The sequence below is a fragment of the Gopherus flavomarginatus genome, chromosome 9, assembly GCF_025201925.1.
Source record: "Gopherus flavomarginatus isolate rGopFla2 chromosome 9, rGopFla2.mat.asm, whole genome shotgun sequence".
NCBI lineage: Eukaryota > Metazoa > Chordata > Testudines > Testudinidae > Gopherus > Gopherus flavomarginatus.
Window position 1 is genome coordinate 92,719,820 of NC_066625.1, and position 24,042 is coordinate 92,743,861.

At 48.9% G+C, this 24,042-nt stretch overlaps 1 protein-coding gene across 2 annotated transcripts in view; it reads right to left on the minus strand.

The window, feature by feature from the left end:
- MAP1A (microtubule associated protein 1A) overlaps positions 1-22,644 on the minus strand; it is a 119,506-nt gene extending 96,862 nt beyond the window's left edge. Inside the window, exons 1-2 of one of the 2 annotated variants that reach the window (XM_050967173.1) lie at positions 22,437-22,644; positions 10,968-11,069 (exon numbers count right to left, since the gene is read on the minus strand). In XM_050967173.1, coding sequence (XP_050823130.1) covers positions 10,968-11,069; positions 22,437-22,596 — 262 coding nt within the window. In that variant the 5' untranslated portion in view covers positions 22,597-22,644. Of the gene's footprint in view, positions 1-10,967; positions 11,070-22,436 lie in introns of those variants that run through there. The other variant, XM_050967175.1, reaches the window with a different exon arrangement.
- Positions 22,645-24,042: the final 1,398 nt, after the last annotated feature.

The window sequence follows — 24,042 nt, forward strand, 5'->3', positions numbered from 1 at the left end:
CAGCAGGTCAGGATTAAACAAAGACTGTGAATGGCTAGCCAACTACAAAAGCAGTTTTTCCTCCTTGGTGTTCACATCTCAACTGCTAGAAGAGGGCCTCATCCTCCCTGATTGAACTAACCTCGTTATCTCCAGCCTGATTCTTGCTTGCATATATATACCTGCCTCTGGAAATTTCCACTACATGCTCCGACAAAGTGGGTATTCACCCACGAAAGCTCATGCTCCAATACGTCTGTTAGTCTATAAGGTGCCACAGGACTCTTTGCTGCTTTTACAGATCCAGACTAACATGGTTACCCCTCTGATACTGTGTAACTTACATCACTTGCGGGGGGCGGTTTCTCACAATCCTGAGCAACATAAGATATGCAGGCATAAACTGTAGTGTAGACATAGCGTGAGATTCTATAAACTCTTGGTGAGTCATCTGACAGCTAAAAAATTAAACAGACACTTTGGACATACCACACAAAGCAGTACTGCCTGCACTCCAACCTCAGACAATAGATGGCAGCAAAACACACCCTTTCTACCTGAGAAAGGCAAAGTACCGCAGCAGGTCTGAGATCTCGTGTAAGGCCTGGTCTACGCTACACGTTTATACTGAATTTAGCAGCGTTAAACCGAATTAACCCTGCACCCGTTCACAAAACGAAGCCCTTTATTTCGATATAAAGGGCTCTTAATACCGATATCTGTACTCCTCTCCGATGAGGGGAGTAGCGCTGAAATCGGTATTGCCATGTCGGATTAGGGTTAGTGTGGCTGCAATTCGACGGTATTGGCCTCCGGGTGCGATCTCACAGTGCACCATTGTGACCGCTCTGGACAGCAATCTGAACTTGGATGCACTGGCCAGGTAGACAGGAAACGCCCTGCGAACTTTTGAATTTCATTTCCTGTTTGCCCAGCGTGCAGGGCCGGCTCCAGGCACCAGCTTTCCAAGCTGGTGCTTGGGGCGGCAGTCCCCCTTGTTTTGTCCCCAAGCAGCGCGCTGAATTGCTGCTGCAGGCGGGGGTGGGGGGCAGTCCCTGTGCCCTTAGGGCAGCAGGCGTGTTTCCGCGGCGGCGGCAATTCGGCGGCAGCTTCTAAGTTTAGCTGTCCGGGCCGGCTTCAGCTAAACATAGAAGCTGCCACCGGAAACGCGCCTGCCCCCCTTAGGGCATAGGGACTGCCCCCGCCCCGGCCCGTGGCCGCAATTCGGCCCGCTGCTTGGGGCGGCGAAAACTGTAGAGCCAGCCCTGCCAGCGTGGAGCGTTGATCAGCATGGACTGTACGGGAGATACTGAATCTGATCACTTTATGGGGAGACAAATCTGTTCTATCAGAGCTCCGTTCCAGAAGACAAAAGGCCAAAGCATTTGAAAAAATCTCCAGACAGAGGCCACAGCAGGGACTCACAGTGCTGTGTGACAAGCATAACGGAAAGCCAAAGAATCAAATGGACGCTCATGGAGGGAGGGAGAGGAGACTGAGGACTCCAGCTATCCCACAGTCCCCGCAGTCTCTGAAAAGCATTTGCGTTCTTGGCTGAGCTCCCAATGCCTGAAGGGTCAAAAACACTGTCCCAGGTGGTTCAGGGTATATGTTGTCAATTTCCGCGCCCCCCCACCCCCAGGAAAGAAAAGAGGAAAAAATCGTTTCTCGCCTTTTTTCAATGTTACCATATGTCTACTGCATGCTGCTGGTAGACGCGGTGCTGCGGCGCTGAACAGCAGCATCCCCTTCCCTTCCTTTCTTCATGGCAGACAGTACAAAAGGCTTGGAAAACGTTGTCATTATCTCGTGAGTGCTCCTGGCTGGCCTTGGAGAGGTCCGCCGGGGGCACCTGGGCAAAAATGGGAATGACTCCCAGTCATTCCCTTCTTTAAGCTTTGTCTCCTGGAGAGGCAGACGGTGCAAAAGGCTTGGTAACCATCCTCATCTTTGCAGCTGGAGGTTGAGCTCCTGCTCCTCCTCCCCACCTTTTCACGTCTAATGAAGATTCTGTACTGCCTGGACTATCATAGCAGCTGGAGGCTGCCTCCCCCTCATTTTCTCTCACTAAAATGTCAGTGTTTCTTATTCCTGCATTCTTTATTACTTCATCACACAAATGGGGGGACATTGCCATGGTAGCCCAGGAGGGGTGTGGGAGGAGGGAAGCAACAGGTGGGGTTGTTGCATGGGCACCCCCTAGAATGGCATGCAGCTCATCATTTCTGCAGGATACCTGGGGCTCTGACCCGGAGTGGCTGTGCTCTCTGGTTGTCTAGTACACTTGCCCCATATTCTAGGCAGGACTGACTATTTTTAGACAAAACATAAAGAAGGGAATGACCTGGGGAGTCATTCCCATTTTTGTCCATGCACCCCCGGCCGACCTCAGTGAGGCCAGCCAGGAGCACCCATGACAGCAGATAGTACAAAATGACTGGTAACCATCATCGCCAATTTCTAGCGGCAGATAGTACAAAAGGACTGGTAACCGTCATTGCCAATTTCTAAAGCAGCAGACAGTACAAAAGGACTGGTAACCATCATCGCCAATTTCCAAAGCAGCAGACGGTGCAATAGGGCTGGTAACCGTCTCTGCTACCTTGCAAAGGCAAATGAATGCTGCTGTGTAGCACTGCAGTATCGCATTTGTCAGCAGCTTCCAGTACACATACGATGACAGTGACAAAAGGCTAAACGGGCTCCATGGTTGCTACGCTACGGCGTCTGCCAGGGCAATCCAGGGAAAAAGGGTGCTAAATGATTGTCTGCCACTGCTTTCACAGAGGAAGGATTGAGTGACGACATTTACCTAGAATCAACTGCGACACTGTTTTTGCCCCATCATGCATTGGGATCTCAACCCAGAATTCCAATTGGCAGGGGAGACTGCGGGAACTATGGGATAGCTACCCACAGTGCAATGCTCCAGAAATTGACGCTAGCCTCGGTACACGGACGCACACTGTCGAATTAATGTGCTTAGTGTGGCCGCGTGCACTCGACTTTATACAATCTGTTTTAAAAAAACGGTTTCTGTAAAATTGGAATAAGCCCGTAGTGTAAACATACCCTTAGAATGTCCAGGCAGGTGTGGGCAGGGACTCAGCTGGCCTTGTCTGGCTCTCATAGCACATCTATCCCAATGCCGGAAGCATGGCAACAAAGCTGAGGCAGGAAGAGAGCTCAATGTGCTGCAGCTTGGAAGTCTCAAATCCATTGTTTGTTCTTTGTATTATTTGTGCACTCACTATGAAGAGCAAGTTGCTGCCCTGAAGAGCTCAATCTAAATAGACTGAGACAGAGGATGGGAAAGAGGTTGCAAGGAAAAGCAGAAAGGCTGAGCAGGGAGTTAGACCCTATTGTTGTTAGTTCTCAGATTGTTTGGGATCAGGAGCAGAATTTTCAACAGTTTAATGAGCTAATTCTTGTCTGCAAGGAGGATGAGGTAGAGAGACTGCTATAGCTCTGCTGCAGTTTCAGCCCTCCTTTTCCCTCCACTCAAAAAACCCATCACACTATCCATCCATTCCGCCTCTTCTTGCAGGCTGGGAGTGCCCAGAGGGCCTCTGAAGCAGTTGCACGGTCAAAGGCACTGACTTTCTGTTTGAAGCTACACCAAATGCCTGCACAGGCTCCCAGACAATAAGTAAATCTGCAAACTGAGAGACTTGTCAACAAAGTTACTCAATTCCCCAGGCATGCAGGAGCCACACTTTCACTTGGTTCATGGGACAGCCAACCTGGCGTAACAGATGGTGCTGCTGGATTTAAGTGGATTGGCAGAGCTGTGTAGGGGCCTCAGGGGTTGTCTACACAGCAAAGTTGTGCTGGTATATGCCAAAATGTGGATTTAAACTAGGGTGACCAGACAGCGAGTGTGAAAAATTGGGACAGGGGGTGGGGGGTTATAGGAGCCTATATAAGAAAAAGACCCAAAAATCAGGACTGTCCCTATAAAATCAGGACATCTGGTCACCTTAATTTAAACAGATATTGTTATTCAGGTATAACCCTTTGGGTAGACACTCTAATTCTGGTATAACAGTGACCTTTTTAGTTTACATTAAACACCTTCCAAAGCAACATTTTCTAAACCAAAAAAAGGCCCTCTGAACATTGAAATAGAAGGATCTACATGAGGGTTACACTAGTATAGATACATCAGTACATATGGGAAAGTTTAGCCATTTATACAAGGCCTTGAGCTGCAGCACCAGAATAGTACTCCATATCATATGTCCACATTACATTCCACTATACCCTGCATCAACAGATCCACCATTCATCTCTGACAGGACAGAGAACTGGACTACATTATTGGCAACAAAGGGACTGATGGTGCTGAAACAAGGAAACTTCACCCACCACAAATGATGAGGGATTCAACTTCTGAGTGTGCTGAATTCAGTGCCATAATGCATCTTGCCCACTCCAGCAACGGCCTTATATGCATTTCAGACAGAGGAAGGGAAGAGGGACTCAGAGGACATGCAGAGTAAACAGTGAAGCCATGCTGGAGAGCGTAGGGGCTGGAAGGGAAGTTGGATTCATTGGGAGAAACAGAGCACACTGCTCTTAAGGTGGTACCATGACCACAGCTCAGCTGAGGCATTATGGCACAGGCACTTAGGAAATGGAAACTGTGGCCCTAAAAATGGAGGCAATACTCTGGCTAACATCAGCCCATCACATCCTCCCCACAATTTTAACAGAAAGACTGAAGCATCTTGAGTGAGAATTTCTGAATATTAAATTATCTCTAGCAGCATCTCTCCCATCATGATCAGAGGACAGGGAATCATAATGTAAGCTCCTACAGCAGCCCAATACTACTAATACCTTGCTATTATAGGAACAGATTGTGCACATAGATAGGGAGAAGCCAGAATGGGGGTCTCTCAGTGACTTTAATCTAGATCCTATTTTAGGGCTGTGGACTGGCACAGTAGTGTAGGCTCCTGGAGATAATTACTATTCTATTCACAGAAGTGGGATTTCAGTTTCCAATATTACGTTTAAAAATAATAAATCCCACCCATAACCACAAGCCCGTCTCTTAAGGAGACAGGCCTTTGTTCTCTGATGCTTGGTTTAAACCTCAAGCATCTGTCAAAGTAACAGCATAATTAAAACATAACACTTCATATTTATATGCAGGTGGAGAGACAAGATTCCTACTACTGATTTGCTTGTTACACCAGTGAAGTGTGCACACTTAGTCTATGCAAAAGAATATGGATTACTGATACCCCATCCTTTCCCAGCCTTCATTTGTTTTACTGACCAGTTACATCTTGTCCTAAACTAAAATTGGGGAAGGGAGTGTCTTACACTAAGTCTGTGCAGTGCCTATCAAATGAGGAGGGGGTTCTCTAGGCAATAACACAAAACAAATAAAATCATCTTTCTTTAGTTCCCATCAAAGAATCTCAAGTAGTTAATCCATTAGTTTATAATAAGAGACCAGATATTTTACAGGTGGACAAATTGGAAGTATGGAGGAACTCAATTATTCATTCAAGAATGAGAGTTTCAGTGGCATAAGTGCAAACAGGATACAGAAATCTATTTTAGGATTTTCTACAGTGCTCATCATTATAGTGCCTAAGTACTTTCCAGGTAAACCAGGTCTCCGTGGAGAGGTCCATAGCAGACTCCATAGAATCTCCTGATCCTCTCAATTCCCTGGTTATGGAAAGCTTTACTTGGGACATATACAGATTTAAAAAAAAAATGTGTTTAGAGAATGCTTTATCACATGCTGCATACACTATATTATTCCAGAAGAACAACCGTTTTCGCAGGTCATGAATGGAAATCTGAATGCTGGACTATGTTTTCCTACATTTTTGTATGCATTCAGTACAGCTGAGCCCCAATCCTACTTGGCACCTCATAATACTACAGCAATACAAATAATAAATAAAGGAATTTAATAGAGTAGCTGGGTCTTCACCATTTGATGTCTTTGTAGATTTGGACCAGGGCCTTGAACTAGTAAGCGAAGTGGGAACCAGAGCCACTACAGGGGTAATGATAATGTACTCAAGGAGGCTCATCTCATTAAACTGCGCTGCTATAATCTACATAAGATGAAGCCTTGGTATTGCATCTACATTAAGGCCCAGAAACAGTAAGTCACAGAAATCTAATCTGGAGGTGACAAACACATAGATCATTGTGGTCAAATCTTTACCCAGTCAAGCTGGACGGGCATATTGAGTGGGGTCCCACAAGGTTCTCTACCTGGTCTGATTCTATTCACTATCTTCATAAATTATGTGGATAATGGCATAGAGAGTACACTTATAAAGTTTGCGGACAATACCAAGCTGGGAGGGGCTTCAAGCACTTTGGAAGACATGATTAGAATTCAAAATGATCTTGACGAACTGGAGAAATGGTCTGAAATAAATAGGATAAAATTCAATGAAGGGCAAATGCAAAGGACTACACTTAGGAACAAACACTCAATTGCACACACACAAAATGGGAAAAAGACTGCCTAGGAAGAAGTACTACAGAAAAAGACCTGGGAGTTAAAGTGGATCACAAACTAAATATGAGTCAATAATGTAACTCTGTTACTAAAAAAGCAAACATCATTCCAGGATCTATTAGCAGGAGTGGTGTAAGCAAGACATGAGAAGTAATTCCTCCACTCTATTCAGTACCGATAAGGCCTCAATTGGAATACTGTGTCCAGTTCTTTGCACCACACTTCAGGAGAGAAATTAATCAAGTACGTACATAGTAACACTGTAAAGGTGCCCAGCCGGGGCTTGACCCTCCCTGAGGAGGAGGGGAGCCACACCGGCCTCGATACACGTCGTCTACGTCAGCCCCTTTCTTCAGGGCTGAGCGACGCTCGGGCCTCTGGCCTTCTGCTATAGGGCGGGGCAAAAAACACAAAGTTATAGAGGCGCAGACCCTCGTGGCTCAGGGTTGAGCAGTCAATAGTTCAGGCAGCTTGAGCCCTTTGGGGCAGGACCAAGCAGCGGCACAGTTAAAGGGGCCCAGCCCTTGGTTCGGGCGGGGTACCAAACACACAGTTACAAAGGCTCAGACCCTCGTGGCTCAGGGTCGAGCAGTCAGTCACTAGACTTGAAGGCCTCCTTAGTCCAGGGAGAGGGGGATTCTGCCACCCGGGTATGGGTGGCAGGGGGAACGCAGGCCCACCCACTCCACTGCGTTCCAGCCCGGGGCCCTAGTAGCGGCTATCACCGCTAACCATCAGTGGGGTTCCTGACAGCAACACACTGACATGGGTTCAGGTACACCTGCAGCCTGACTGGGGTCGGCTGCCCCCGGGCTACTTCCAATCTCCCCCTCTGGGTCTACCTGTTCTAGGGCGTCAGCCCCTGGGAAGTCCAGTAGCATGGGCCCCTCCCGGCTGGGGCTGGATGGTAGATCCGGCAGTACCTCTGGGAAGTCCGGCCAGGCTTGCTCCGGGGGTTCCTCGGGATAACAGCACGGACGGGGCGACTCCGGCAGTCCCTCCTCGTAGTGGGCGCGGGGAAGCTCTGGCAGCTTCTTGTCATAGAGGTCACGGGGAAGCTCCGGCCAGTCAGGGCAACTGCCCTGGGCCTCAGCAGCCTCCCAGTCACGAGCACCTTCTGGCAGGTCTGCTCCCGACGGCGGCTGGGCTCCAACTGAGTGCCGCCGGCCGGCTTTTATACTTCCGGGTCGCCTCCGGACCCTCTGAGGAGCGGGTCCAGTGCCCTGTGGCCCCGCCTCTTCCGGCCCCTGGCGAAGCTTGACCCTCCTCACTACAAACACACAGAGCTTTAACTCCACAGATATCCCACTGCTTTACAAAAATGCATCATTCTGACTATCCTCATTTTATAGGTAAAGAAACTGAGTCACAGGCTCACATAGTAAGTCAATAGCAGATCGAGAAATAGAACCTAGGTCTCTGCTTTCCAGTTAAATATCCTGACCATTATGGAAAAAAAAAAAAAAACCTTCCTTCAAGTACACACACATGCCTAAAAAGAGGAATCTGACAAGGTGTAATATGTTGATATAAAACATCTTGCAGGCTTAGCTCAGAGTGACAGTCTGTGCCCATATGTCTGATATGATCTATATTTAATACATATATAAATTTTGAAGAATTTAACAGTGTGACAATTAGCCTGGGAACACGCATGGTGATAAGGCACTGTTTCAAAGATGTCAATGGTATTTAATATCAAGTACCTATTTATCATCTTTCCTTTTAGGAGAGAAATGCCTATGAAATGCAAATTACTATTCAGGTAAACAAACATTTGACTAGTCTTCCTCAGCCCCCCACCCCCACAACAAAGTTATTACTTCTGGCAACACTCCCATGAGTGGCCATATCTCAAAATATGGGAATGCTGGCAAAGGTAACCCATCATCCTTATCCAAGGCAGTATGTGATGAACTCATTGGTCTAATAGTGACAAACTTCATTCAGCTATTGTGGATGAAATAAGTACTGCTGGATACTTCAGTTTATCTGTCGACTCTACACCTGATCTTTCACGTACTGATCATTTGAGTATTGTACTAAGATATGCGTCTCCCACAGATGGAAAACCAGTTGAACGATTTATAACATTCCTCAATTTGAAAAGCCACACTGGTGAAGAAATGGCAAATCAAGTACTGTATTATCTGTGCCAAGTTTTCAAAATAGATTTCTCCAAGTGCAGAGGTCAATCTTATGACAACACTGCCAACATGTCAGGGTGTTATCAAGGAATGCAGAAGAAGCTTTTAGAACAGAACAAATATGCCATATTCATATCATGTGCTGCACACTCTCTCAATCTTGTTGGCTGCAATGTTGTTGATTGTTGTCTGGTGGCAGTAAGGTTTTTCTCAACAGTCCAGTTATTTTATACATTTTTCTCTGCCTCAGCACCTGATGGGCAGTTCTTAAAACATATTTGGGCAATGATCGTGTGTTGAAAACTCTAATACTCACTGGGAGGCATATGCAGTGGCAACAAGTGCAATTCTGGAGTCCTAATCAAAGATTGTGGATGCATTAGAAAGTATAGCTGAAGACCAATCACAAAAGGGAGAAACTACACGAGAGGCAGAAAACATTGCAAACAAGATGCAAGAACTAGAGTTTGTATTCATGTTGACCATGTGGAATGAAATTTTACAACACTTTTACCACACAAGTCAAGCTCTCCAAGAAAAAGAATTGGATTTGAAAACATGTGCAGACCTCTGTCAATCACTTAGCAGACCACTCACACACTTTGGGGAATTATTTCGAAAGATTTGAAGACATATCAAAAGATATCTTTAGTGACACTAACTACAAATAAGCCCAGTTCCGCAAGCGAATCAGGAAAAAACAAGCAAATAATAGCAGTGCAACAGAAACAGCATTGAATCCTAGAGACAAATTTCGCATATCTACTTACTATGCTATAATTGATACATTTGAAGCTCATATGAAGAGGAGAGGTGACGTGTACAAAGAAGTATCAAGTAGATTTTCTTTTCTAAACGATATGGACTTATCTGACGAACAATATTCACAAGGTTCCCAAAAGCTAGTTGACTCATACCCTGTTGACTTAAACATGAATCTCTGTGGAGAAGTATGGCAGTTCCACTGTTATATGTGTGCAAAGTTTAATGAAACAGGAAAAATGAAATTCAGTTACATTGATCTTCATGACACAATATTGAAAGATGGAATACAATGTGTATTTCCAAATGTAGAGGTCGCACTACGTATTTTTCTAACATTGATGATTACTAACTGCTCCGCAGAATGCTCTTTTTCTCAGCTGAAAAGAATAAAAAACCCTCAGAGAACATGTCAGAACAGACTTGATTGACTTTCCCTATTGTGTACGGAAGCAGACATGCTTCGTTGAGTCAGCTTCGATGAACTTATCCAGAATTTTGCAATCAGAAAATCTAGAAAGAAGCTATTTTAATTTCAGCAAACATGTAAGTTTTGTGTATAGTATTGTTTTTATTTTGAATTACATATGGGGGGGGCACCATAATCTTTTCAGTGCTTAGGACCAGGGGCAGCTCTATGTATTTTGCCTCCCCATGCATGGCAGTCAGGCAGCCTTCGGCGGCATGCCTGCGGGAGGTCCGCCGGTCCTGTGCCTTCGGCGTACCCAGCGCCAAATTGCCGCCGAAGCCGCAGGACCTCCCACAAGCATGCTGCCGAAGGGTGCCCGACTGCCACCCTCACACCAACTGGCAGATTCCCCCTCTCCCCGCAGGCTTGCCGCCCCAGGCACATGCTTGGTGCACTGGTGCCTGGAACCGCCTCTGCTTAGGGCCTCTAAGTAGGGGGCAGGCTGTTTGGAGCTCTCTATCACAACAATCTGCAATCCACTCTACTGAAAATGGAAGCCCCTCTCCCGCCTCCACCTCCCTCCCCTCCAAAGGCAGCGGGTCAAGTCAGCATTAACCCATTCTGTTCTGATCACCTTAGGGCCTCTAAGTAGGGGGCAAGCTGTTTGGGGAGGCAAAGCCTTCCCTACCAGGCCCTCTATGCCGTTTCGCAAACCCAATGTGGCCCTCGGGCCAAAAAGTTTGCCCACCCCTGCTCTATAAAGAGACCTGAGAATAAGCAGTTTGTATGAAATAACATTGTATTGTGCTGTAAGAAGGAACAAACAACAATGCCTTAAATTATTTATCTGGCACTCTGTTTAAAAGTCTATTTGCATGTCTCTAGTCCCTCTACAAGCCCTCCACCCTCACCAACAATTAGATCAGCAGTTTTAGATTAAATTTCTTTACATTGATATATATTTATGTCTATTGTTTCCACCTTCAGTGTTCATGTTAATGTCTACTCAAACCTGGAGAAGCAACTCACAGGAAGAATATGGTTGTTTTCTAAGTGGCAAAATCTTTACCAATTTCATTTCCATCCTCTATTCACCATCTTCAAACTCCAACAGAAAAGCAAAAAAAAAAAAAAAAAAAAAAAAGAATATAGATAAAAGGAAACTGACCTTTGAACTCTGAAGAAAACTGAGCAAGATGCTGACTTACAAAGAGTCTCAGTTGCTGGTTCAGGTCACAAGAGGGAAGATGAATGTTCCATGAGCGAATTCCTGTCCAACAAGAAAAGTAGAATTAAGGCCTTTTTCCATGAATTCCAAAACCAGGAATGAATAAGATAGAGGTGTCAATAAAAGTCAGCCAGGTGACTACATGAAACTAATGCCTATCTATGCTATTTCAGAAGCCCATATTTATGACCCATGGTGAACATTTTAAAAGACAAGGGATGGTTAGGCAGCCAATTCCCATTTGTTCCTTTACAAATCTGCCCCTAGGTTATGGGGCAGGACAAGGTAGTAAATGAGTTTTCATTTTAGTGAGGTTCCACAAACAGTGACAAAACCAAATATACCATTGCATAATCAAGCAAATGCACTGTGGGAGTTTTACATCTTCTGAAGTGTTCAGCATTGGCTGTTGGCAGAGATGGGATACTGGACTAGTTTGACTATTGATCTGTTCTGGTGTGACAGTTCTTATAACATGTGTACCCTTCTGAGTCACAGTACAGACCACACCCCTCAACTTCCTTTACCAAATCACTCTTCCAAAGCCATGGATCACCTTCAGATCCATTGAGTTTGCTCTTTAATCTATGTAATCTTTGCAAAATAATCCCCTTCATATCTCAGCAGCAAGTAGACTCTCTTCCCAGACCAGATGGTGTCACACCATGCTGGGGAAGTCACCTTCAGACCTTAGTGAGGAAGAGGTTCACCTTCTGGGTTGCACCATGTAGTGCTACAGGTAATTCATCTTCATGTTCCAACAAGGAGCAGCCACTCCCAGATGGCACCTTGCCATGCTAGGGTGTCATAATAATCAAATTGTTGGTACATATGATAACCAGGGCCAGTTCCTGGGTTTTTGTCTACCCAAGCAGCAAAAAGGGAGGAAAAAAAAAGAAAAAGCTGCGATTGCGATCTGCAGCTCTACCGCCACCGCTTCAGTCTTCAGCGGCAATTTGGCGGCTGGTCCTTTGCTCCGAGAGGGAGTGAGGGACCAGCCGCTGAATTGCCACTGAAGACCCAGACGTGCCGCCCCTCACCATTGGCCGCCCCAAGCAGCTGCTTGCTGGGCTGGCGCCTGGAGCTAGCCCTGCTGATAACTCCTCCTCACCGCTCATTCGCTGCTGCCTCCAGCAAGCCAGCAGCAGCTTAAAGCCAGTGGCAGGGTGTTACACAAGTCAAATATGTAATAACTAAACTAAAATTCTAGACTTCATCAGTACTCATTATGTGTATCCTTCCTACATCTTTGCCACCATCTCAGGGAGAGAATTCCACCCTTGTGTGATGGTGCGTTAAAGACAGAGGGGTCAAAAAAGCCAGAAAAAAACCCTTAGCTCCACACTTATCCCCGCCCTAAAAGGAGTTGATTGCCAATTCCTGGAGGAGCAGGGGTACCAATCCAGTTGACTGCAGTAATCAGTTCTTGTTCTCCAGGACTATAGCTCGATTCAGGAGACAACAATCAACTGAATGTAACGTAGTGGCCACTGAGGATGCAAACTCAAATATCAGAACTGCTTCCAGAGTACAAGATGCAATTACAAAGCTCAGCCCCAGCCCTCAGCACATCACCAAAATGGGGTTAATAATTTGCCCCACCACACACACACAAACAGCAAACATATAATTTCAAAGGCAGGAATTGCTTAGAATAAATGGACACAAATTTTTTCTTAATTTGTCTCTGGTCACAGCACACACTACAAAGGAATGGTGCAGCAATCAGCTGACAGACCGCACTGCAGAATGTATGACAAGCTAATGGTGCTCAGGATGCTCTCATAATATCAGAAAAACCCATCATCAATTTTAGAAGCAGCACAGGATATCAACTTTTCCTGCTTCTTTATGTCCCCATCCCCAAACAACAAACACAGGCCAAGAAATAAGAGATCTGCAATTTAGGAAGGGAACAGACTGAAGCAAGGCAGGGAAGATCTGTTCCCCTTTTTATAAAAATGGCCTTGATAAGCAAGCCGTGATTTAATACATGTGCCCAACACAAGGGCTCTTTAATATCTCTGAAGTGTTGATGAGATGGAGCTGAATAGCAATCCAACCTGGAGGGGACAGAAGGGGGGTGAGGTGGCACTCTGCAGGACACATCATGTCCTAGCTGCAGCAACAAGAAGGGCTGTTCTGAGCACTGGTTGTTACATTCTCCACAATGCAAAGAATAGCGATCCTCTTTTAAAACCTGAGGGGAGAGGGGGCTTCTTATTCAGCATTTCAGCTAATTCACAAGTTTTTCCTCTGTGCAGTTTGCAAGTCATTCAGTTTAGTTTTTAAAATCATCCCTCGTCTTACCAATGACCACCACCTCAAATGCTCAGTCCACTGCAGAAGGACCAGACCATTGCTCTACCAGATTCCAGGCCCCCTTCTCCTTATGTAAGTGTGTGCAATGTACCATCCTGAAGTTTCCTAACTGGTCATATTCTCTGAGGATGTTGCTGTAGCATGTACAGCATGGATACAATTCCATGTGACCTGTGGTACAGTTTCTCATATCCCATTCCTTATGCCCTTGCAAACTGTCTGACTTCCTGCTGGGTTAATTAGCCTATAAAATTTGACATTTCCTTTTAATACCAGCTTCTCTCCCTTGAGATATTCCTTCAAAACTGGACGAATCAAACTAGAATAGAAACGTGACCTTCTGATCAGACTCTACTTCATAGCATGTCAAAATAGCCACTGTTCAAGTCTCCATGCTGCCATTGAAGCAGGGTAATGCTTAGTATCAAGAACAATATGTTTGTTCTTAATTCTAGTCTAACTTGTGTGTTCTCCTGGACCACACTAAGGAAAAGCATACGAGATTAGTAGTGACATTCTGTAAGTGACTCTGCGCACCTTCGAAGTCACACAGGGCAAGACTTCGGTGGTGTTCATGAGGAAAGTCCTCAAAGTCTTCCTCTCTGTATGAGAACACCTCAGTTTAGGCATGCCCATAATAAAATAACAAAATAAGAATAAGGATTTATTAATTATTCTACTCTCAAAGAACATCCTACATCCCAATCACACTGTAGAGTAAACTACCACTTTGCACCTACCTAGCTTTCAGCCTGGTGCCTTTGAGAAATCCAAAGTCTGGTTTGGATCTGCCTTACTGTGTCAAACACACAAAAACTGTACAAAGGGCTTTCAGGGGACAACAACATTCTGTTGCCAGTTAAAAGATGTTTTAAAATATGTTTTACTCAGTGTCTCCTAACTGATAAAATGCAATTCCAGATAAACATTCCTCTGTTCAGCAGACTGATTCACTATCACAAGGCACCCTGTACACTCTGACCTGGCAAGCTGTATCACCTTTCTCAATGTGTCATATCACATCTGTGTGATCACCAAGGTATGGGTAAGGCTGCAAGGCTGTCACAGATTCCGTGACTTTCTGTGACCTCTGCAGCCAGTACTGCAGCCAGGGGCTGCCCGAGGGAGGAGGGGGCTCAGGTCTATAGGACGGGGGTTGGTGGGTGCTGGGGGCGCTCCCATTGGCATGGCCCTGCAGCTCCTAGGCAGAAAAGGAGCCAGGCACCAGGGGGCTCCTCGCGCTGTCCGTACCTGCAGGTCCCACCCCCACAGCTCCCATTGGCTGCGGTTCCCAGCCAATGGGAGCCACGCAGCCAGCACTTATGGCAGAACTGGGAGCAACACGTGGCACTCCCTGGCTCCTTCGCTGCCTAGGAGCTGCAGGGACATGTAGAGCCCCCCCTCCCCTGGCAGGGATCCAGGGCTGCATGCTGCAGCCCATCCCTCCCCCCCAGCACCAGCAGGGGTCCTGGGCCAAGCACCACAGCGCCCCCCCCCCCCCCGCCAAGCACCTGCAGCCCCCTGCCTAAGTTTTAGTTGGGGTATACAGTAAAAGTCATGGACAGGTCACAGGATGTGAATTTTTTTGTGACTGCCCGTGCTCCATTACTATTCACAGAGATTCTATGGTATAGTTCGGTTCATTTAAGATTTTTACTTCATTCAATTCTATGCTTTCTTTCACATGTAGTGACACTCCCCCACCAGCACAAAATGTCCTTCCGATATATTTTGTACCTGGTATTACTGTGTCCCATTGATTATCCTCACTCCACCAAGTTTCTGTGATGCCCTGTTATGTCAATATCCTCATTTAATATGAAGCACTCTAGTTCAGCCATCTTATTATTTAGACTTCTAGCATTTGTATATAAGCACTTTAAAAAATTGTCACTTTTTAACTGTCTGCCATTACATGATGTAAATGAATGGGACTCACTTTCATTTGACTGTTTCTCATTAGATCTGAAGGAACTCAAGTGTGAAATTGCAGAACTATTAACTGTGGTTTGTAACCTATCATTTAAACCAGTTTCTGTACCAAATGACTGGAGGATAGCTAATGTGATGCCAATTTTTAAAAAGGGCTCTAGAGGTGATCCCGGAGATACAAGCCAGTAAGCCGGACTTCAGTACTGGGCAAACTTGTTGAAACTAGAGAAAAGAACAGACTTATGAAACACATAGATGAACATAATTTGTTGGAGAAGAGTCAAAATGTTTTTTGTAAAGGGCAATCATACCTCACCAAGCTACTAGAATTCTTTGAGGGGGTCAACAGGCATGTGGACAAGGGGGATCCAGTGGATATAGTGTACTTAGATTTTCAGAAAGTCTTTGACAAAGTCCCTCAGCAAAGGCTCTTAAGCAAAATAAGCTGTCATGGGATAAAAGGGAAGGTCCTCTCATGGATCAGTAATTGGTTAAAAGATAGGAAACAAAGGGCAGGAATAAATGGTCAGGTTTCAGAATGGAAAGAGGTAAATCGTGGTGTCCCTCAGGGGTTTGTTCTGGGCCTAGTCCTATTCAACATATTCATAAATGATCTAGAAAAAGGGGTAAAACAGTGAGGTGGAAAAACTTGCGGATGTTACAAAACTACTCAAAATAGTTAAGCCCAAAGCAGACTGTGAAGAATTACAAAGGGACCTCACAAAACTGGGTGCCTGGGCAACAAAATGGCACATGAAATTCAGTGTTGATAAATGCAAAGTAATGCACACTGGAAAACAATCTCAACTATACATATAAAATTATGAGGTCTAAATTAGCTGTTACCACTGAAGAGAGAGCTCTTGAAGTCATTGTGGATAGCTCTCTGAAAACATCCACTCAATGTGCTGCGGCAGTCAAAAAAGCGAACAGAATGTTGGGAACAATTCAGAAAGCGATAGATAATAAGACAGAAAAATATCATATTGCCTCTATATAAATCTATGGTACGCCCACATCTTGAATATTGTGTGCGGATGTTGTCACCCCATCTCAAAAAAGATATATTGGAATTGGAAAAGATTCAGACAAGGACAAAAAAAATTATTAGGAGTATGGAACAGTTTCCATATGAGGAGAGATTAATAAGACGGGGACTTTTCAGCTTGGAAAAGAGACAACTAAGGGGAGATGTGATGGAGGTCTGTAAAATCATGACTGGAGTGAAGAAAGTATTATTTACTCGTTCTCACACCACAAGAACTAGGGGTCACCACATGAAATGAATAGGCAGCAGGTTTAAAAACAAAAGGAAGTATTTTTTTACACAACGCAAAGTCAACCTGTGGAACTCCTTGCCAGAGGATGTTGTGAAGGTCAAGACTATAACTGGATACGTTCATGGAGGATAGGTCCATCAATGGCTATTAGCCAGGATGGGCAGGGATAGCGTCCCTAGCCTTTGTTTGCCAGCAGCTCTCTATCACAACAATCTGCAATCCACTCTACTGAAAATGGAAGCCCCTCTCCCGCCTCCACCTCCCTCCCCTCCAAAGGCAGCGGGTCAAGTCAGCATTAACCCATTCTGTTCTGATCACCCATCTGCAAGTATGCTATCAGAGAAGCCTCCTGGGTTTGCCATGGAGAGTGAACCAATCAAGCCTTTTGCAAAGTGAGCTGCTTCCTGGTAATGTGCAGGGTGGGCAGTAAAGTTTTCCCAGTGTACCATGTTCCTAGGGCTAGAGAGGCTACATTTCGGGCAGGGGTCAGGGGAGGGCACTAGGGACTCTGGGATATGGTTACTTTGACTTGGGTCTGCATACCAATGTGTGTACACCAAAGCCCTAGGTTCAAGAATGGGTCAGAAAATTCTTAACTTAGGGTTAAAATACAGTGTAGATGCGCAAGTCCAGGGTTCCCTAATATGGGTCAGCTGACTCGAGTCCCATTAACCCTGGGCTTACATTGCAGTAGAGACATACCCAGAGTGTCACAGCTAAATATAAGGTGGAACAGATTGTTTAGCAAAAGTAAACACATATTCCATCTAGCAAAGTTATGAATTTAAGCTCACAGACTCATCTTTTGAAAATGTGCACATTTAATTTGAGGATGACAACTGATACGTCAGATATAGAGTGAACGCTTTGTGAATAATGTTCCACCACAGGACAGTGATAAGGTGTTTTTGTCTTTTATCATTTTCCTGTGAGTTCATTTGAGTATATAGCGACTATCTGGTTTCACCCACATAGTTTTTATTGGAGGCATTTAAAGCAATGGATGAGGCACACCACATCTTGTGACAGGCACGTATAAGACACATGGATCATAAAACGTGTGTTGTGGAGGTCACTGATCATTCTAGCAGTGGAGATATGTCCGTAGGAGCAACAGATGAAAAACCCAGAGAACATCTGCAATATACCTTCACAAGGCAAACATGGGAGCTTAAATTCATAACTTTATTAGACACTAAAAATCATGGTCTTAAGACACTGGATTTATGGCCATTACAACAATCTATAACCCAAAAACAACGAGTCCGGTGGCACTTTAAAGACTAATAGATTTATTTGGACATAAGCTTTCATGGGTAAAAAACCCACTTCTTCAGATGCATGGAGTGGAAAATTACAGATGCAGGCATTATATACTGACACATGAAGAGAAAGGAGTTACCTCACACGTGGAGAACCAGTGTTGACAGGTCCAATTCAATCAGAGTGGATGTAGTCCACTCCCAATAACTGATGAGGATGTGTCAATTACAGGAGAGGCAAAGCTGCTTTTGTAGTGAGCCAGCCACTCCCAGTCCCTACTCAAGCCCAAATTAATTATGTTAAATTTGCAAATGAATTTTAGTTCTGCAGTTTCTCTTTGAAGTCTGTTTCCTGAAGTTTTTTTGTTCAAGTATGGCTACTTTTAAATCTGTTACAGAATGTCCATGAAGATTGAAGTGTTCTACTGGCTTTTGCATGTTACCATTCCTGATGTCCTATTTGTGTCCATTTATTCTTTTATGTAGAGATCTGTAACCCACTAACCCCCATTTTAGTCCTATAACTACAGGGGTGTTAATGGGCCACTTCACTTTGAATAGTCCCTTACATTATGTGTTAACTATGTATGCTAAACAATCTGTTCCACCTCTGCGTGCCTTTTCCAGACCTGAAGAAGAGCTCTGTGTAACTCAAAAGCTTGTTGCTTTCACCAAATGAAGTTGGTCCAATAAAAGATATTACACCTCTACCCTAATATAATGTGACCTGATATAACACAAATTCAGATATAATGTGGTAAAGCAGCACTCCAGGGGGCGGGGACTGCATGCTCCGGCGGATCAAAGCAAGTTCAATATAACGAGTTTCACCTATAATGTGGTAAGATTTTTTGGACAGCGTTATATCTGGGTAGAGGAGTACTTCACCCACCTTGTCTCACATAAATATTCTGCCATTGTTAATATGATGTTCCTTTCTTCAGAAAAGCCCTAATGTATCTTCAGACTAATCATTGCCCCATGCTGCTGATCAGATCAGGGACTGTGTGCCAGACACACAAGGCTGAGGGGGAATGTAATCAATCCAGTTGCTTTCATGCACAAAAGCAGAGAGGTTGCATTTGGCACTTGCTTCTGGCTGGCATTGCTACTGTTTTCCGTGGGATATGTTCCCTGTACACATTCCCCTCCAGGCCTAAGAGGTTCATGTTGTTATATGGTAAAGACCCTAAGAAGCCTTTATCTGATTAAGGAGCTGAAGTCTCTTATGTAAGGATAAGCATGAGTGAGTGGAGCTTCTTCTTCCCCTACATGACCCTACCAAAGCACTCACCTGGCACCACTCACCCCAAGCTGCTAACCTGTGCTTGAAGGTCAGTGAATACCACGTAGAGGGGGGATGTGTGTCAGGCTCACAGAGCTCTTTACTCTAGATCCTGTTTACAGACACAAGTAAGTTTATTAGTAAATAGTGTCAGGGAGCCAGGGCTGTCTGAGGATAGCCCCAGGTCCAGCTAATTCCAGACTCCTTAGAGCAGGGGCGGGCAAACTACGGCAAACCATGTGGCTCAGCCCCACTCTGGTGCTCTGGCTGGGGTGCAAGGTCTGGGGCCACACCGCGGGGCTTGGCCCCGCTCCGGCTGGGTTGGGGGCCACACTACGCCGCTCGGCCCTGCTCCAGCTGGGGTGCTGGTTGGGGGCCGAACCACACGGCTTGGCCCTGCTCTAGCGCTCCAGCTGGGGTGCAAGGTCGGGAGCTGCACCACGCGGCTCCCGGAAACCACGGCATGGATCCACTCCGACTCCTACATGCTCCAATGGGAGCTGCAGGGGTACTGCCTGAGAATGGAGAAGCATGCAGAGCCGCCTGGCTGCATCACTGTGTAGGCGCCAGAGAAGGCACATGCCACTGCTTCTGGGAGCTGCTTGAAGTAAGCGCCGCTCGGAACCTGCACCTCTGAGCCTCTCCCCATGTCTCAACTCCCTGCCCCAGCCCTGATCCCCCTGCCACCCTCCAAACCCCTCAGTCCCAGCTCAGAGCACCCTCCTACACCCCAAACTCCTCATCCTCAGCCCCACCTCAGAGCCTGCACCACCTCCCACACCGCAACCCCAATTTTGCTAGCATTCATGGCCCTCCATACAATTTCTATCTCCCGATTTGGCCCTTGGGCCAAAATGTTTGCCTATCCCTGCCTTAAGTTGAGGTCCTTTACATGTCCCCATTCCACACACCCATGACCCCCAGCTTGTTCCAGAAGCCCCAGATCAATGAACACAAACATTTTAACCATTTTTGCCAGTATACGTAATCTGACACTGATGGATTTGTACCGCTCCTTAAACCCCACAACTGCTGGGGAGAAGGAAACCTCCCGACTCCCTCAGCCACCTGGGCTGCCCTGAAATGGGGGCAGGGCAAAGAGTAGAAACCGTGCTTGAGGCACCAGCCCTCAGCATGCCCCAGGATGGGGCAAGGAGAGGATGGGAAGAGCCTCGGGCTGAGATAGACCTCAGCAAAGCTGGGGTGGGCAGAACCAGGGCTACAGTAAAGGGCAGGGTAAGGAGCTGAGGAGGGTGGGAGGAGTGATCCAGGGCTGTGGTGAGGGATGGGGTAAGAAGCCGGGCAGGAATCCAGGGCTGCGGTAAGGGGCAAGGTAAGAGGTAGGGGGGCAGGAATCCAGGGTGGCGGTGAGGAGCAAGGTAAGAAGCCAGGGGGGAGGTAGGGGATTAACGCCTGTGGTGAGGGGCAGGGTAAGAAGCTGGGGGGATGAGGGGAGAAGGAATCCAGGGCTGCCGTGAGGTGGCAGGCGGGCTAAGAAGCCAGGGGAGGGAGAAGGTCCATCCAGGAGCCGGTGAGGGGCAGGATAAGAAGCCGCGGCGGGTGGGGGGAAGGTCCACCCAGGGCTGCGGTGAGGCGCCGGTGGAGGTGGGGGTAAGTTCCATCTAGGGGGCGGTGAGGGGCAGGGTAAGAAGTCAGGAGGGGAAGGGGGGTTCAGGGCTGCAGTGAGGCACCGGGTGGAGGGAGAGAAGGAATCCAGGGCTGCCGTGAGGCGCCAGGGGTAAGAAGCTGGGGGACAGGGAACGTCCATCCAGGGGCTGGTGAGAGGCAGAGTAAGAAGCTGCGGGGGGTAGGGGGTGAAGGTCCACCCAGGGCTGCGGTGTGGGGAGGAGAAGCCGGGGGAGGAAGCGGGGTTCAGGGCTGCGGTGAAGGGCCAGGGGAGGACGCGGGGTTCAGGGCTGCGGGGACAGGGAGGTGAGAAGCCGGGGGAGGACGCGGGGTTCAGGGCTGCGGGGACGGGGGGGGTGAGAAGCCGGGGGAGGACACGGGGTTCAGGGCTGCGGAGAGGGGGGCGTCATGAGAAGCCGGGGGAGGACGTGGGGTTCAGGGCTGCGGGGACGGGGGGGGTGAGAAGCCGGGGGACGACGCGGGGTTCAGGGCTGCGGGGACGGGGGGGGTGAGAAGCCAGGGGAGGACGCGGGGTTCAGGGCTGCGGGGATGGGGCGGGGTGAGAAGCCGGGGGAGGACGCGGGGTTCAGGGCTGCGGGGAGGGGGGCGTGATGAGAAGCCGCGGGAGGAAGCGGGGTTCAGGGCTGCGGGGAGGGGGGCGTGATGAGAAGCCGCGGGAGGAAGCGGGGTTCAGGGCTGCGGGGACGGGGGGGATGAGAAGCCGGGGGAGGACGCGGGGTTCAGGGTTGCGGGGACGGGGGAGGGTGAGAAGCCGGGGGAGGACGCGGGGTTCAGGGCTGCGGGGACGGGTGGGGTGAGAAGCCGGGGGAGGACGCGGGGTTCAGGGCTGCGGGGACGGGGGGGTGAGAAGCCGGGGGAGGACGCGGGGTTCAGGGCTGCGGGGACGGGGGGGGTGAGAAGCCGGGGGACGACGCGGGGTTCAGGGCTGCGGGGACGGGGGGGGGTGAGAAGCCAGGGGAGGACGCGGGGTTCAGGGCTGCGGGGACGGGGGGGGGGGTGAGAAGCCGCGGGAGGACGCGGGGTTCAGGGCTGCGGGGACGGGGGGGGGGTGAGAAGCCGGGGGAGGAAGCGGGGTTCAGGGCTGCGGGGACGGGGGGGGTGAGAAGCCGCGGGAGGACGCGGGGTTCAGGGCTGCGGGGACGGGGGGGGTGAGAAGCCGCGGGAGGACGCGGGGTTCAGGGCTGCGGGGACGGGGGGGGTGAGAAGCCGCGGGAGGACGCGGGGTTCAGGGCTGCGGGGACGGGGGGGGTGAGAAGCCGCGGGAGGACGCGGGGTTCAGGGCTGCGGGGACGGGGGGGGGGGTGAGAAGCCGCGGGAGGACGCGGGGTTCAGGGCTGCGGGGACTGGGGGGGGTGAGAAGCCGGGGGAGGACGCGGGGTTCAGGGCTGCGGGGACGGGTGGGGTGAGAAGCCGGGGGAAGAAGCGGGGTTCAGGGCTAGCCTGAGGGACGCGGTAAGGAGCCGGGCAGGGCTGGACAGGTCGGGCCCAGCCCCTGCACTCACGGCGTGACAGTGCGGCACGCTGACGCGCCCCGGGCGGGGCTGGACAGTCCCTGCCGCAACAGCGCCAGGCAGCCCCGCGCTTCTCTCCCGGAGCCGCCACCACTGCGGGCGGGCGGACGCGGGGGGGGAAAGTGCCTCCGGTTGCCGCCCAGCCGCGCGCTGCAGCGCCCACTGCTCACCCCGCTCCAGGGCGCCCCGCAGCGCCCCGCGCTCCGCCTCTGTCCCGATCTCCCCGATCACGATCAGCAGCGCGTGCCTCCGCAGCTCCCAGCCGCGGCGCCCGCCAGACAGCCCGGGCGCCGCTGTATCCATGGCAACCGCCCCGTCAATGATCTCCATGGAAACCTCTAGCCGCTACTGCAGCGCGAAGCGGGCGACTGGAGCGCGGCTCTTAAAAAGCCATCGGTCCCACGCTGATTGGCTGGGGTGGACACGTGAGCCAGAGATATGGCGGACGAGCAGTAGGGGGCGGGGTCTCGTGGTCCCCCAGGCTCCACCTCTGCGTGCCGCACTCCAGCCAGAGCAGGTGGGGGGAGCCAAGGGAGGGCAGTTGCGCTGTCCCGCGCCGCCCCCCTGCGGCTGGTGCTGCCCGGCGGGGTTCCACAGCGAGGCCGCGGCGGGGGCGGGGAGCCGTGGCTGGGGAATGGCAGCGCGGGGCGGCTCATTGCCGGTGTGTGGGGCGGGCGCTGCGCCCCTCTCACGCCAGGGCGGCCCAGAGGGAGTGTTCTGTGTGGGCTGGTGCGGTGCTTGTGGCCCGTGTCTCCTGTCAGCTGTTGGAAATGAGACGTATCCGCCCTAATTGAATTGGCCTTGTTAGCCGTGACCATTCACTGGCTGAGGCAGTGTCCCTTGTCTCCTGGGCTGTGTCTTTATACCTGCCTCTTAGGGGGACCAAATGGCCAATTTTGGGATTTTTTTTCTATAGGCTCCTATTACCCCTCCCCCCCAGGGCTGGCTTTAGCAAGTGCAGGACCCGATTCAAACAGTTTCAACGGGGTCCCAGCAGGGATGACTGAAAAATAAAAAACACACATTAAAAACACACACAGGGCTTGTAGTCACTGGGCAGCGCTCCTAGACTTCAGAGGCAGGTCCTTCACTCGCTCTGGGTCTTCGAGGGCACTAAAGGACCTCTGAAATGCTGCTGAAGACCCGGAGCGCCGCCAGGTGAGTAAAAATTAAAAAGGAGCCTCTAGCCAGGGAAGGGATTATCAGCCACTTGCCCTCCCGGCGGCCCTGCCACTGGGCTTGGGGCCCTCTTAGGCGTGGGGCCCAATTCGGGGGAATTGGTGGAATTGGCCTAAAGCCACCCTGTCCCCATCCCATCCTGATTTTTCACACTTGCTGTCTGGTCACCCTAACTGCCTCTATATGTCCACTCCATGCATCTGATGAAGTGGGCTGTAGCCCAAGCTTATGCCCAAATAAATTTGTTAGTCTCTAAGGTGCCACAAGGACTCCTTGTTGTTTTTGCTGATACAGACTTACACAGCTACTCCTCTGAAACTATGTTTATGATAGCCAATGCATTCAAGCTAGCCATGTCAATGGAGTACTTGATCTCTCTCTTACATTACATGCATCAAATAGCCCAACCTCAGGGCATAAGCCCTTGGCATGTTGTGTAAGGGAAAGTCCACCAATGGCCATTTTAGGATACAGAGTGTATGGATGATTATAAAGGCTTACCGTACTTGTACTCTCCTGACAAAAGAACAGATATTTGGCCTGTGTTAATGCAGCTTAGTGAAAGAAGAGTCTGAGTCTGGTGACTGTAAAACCAAT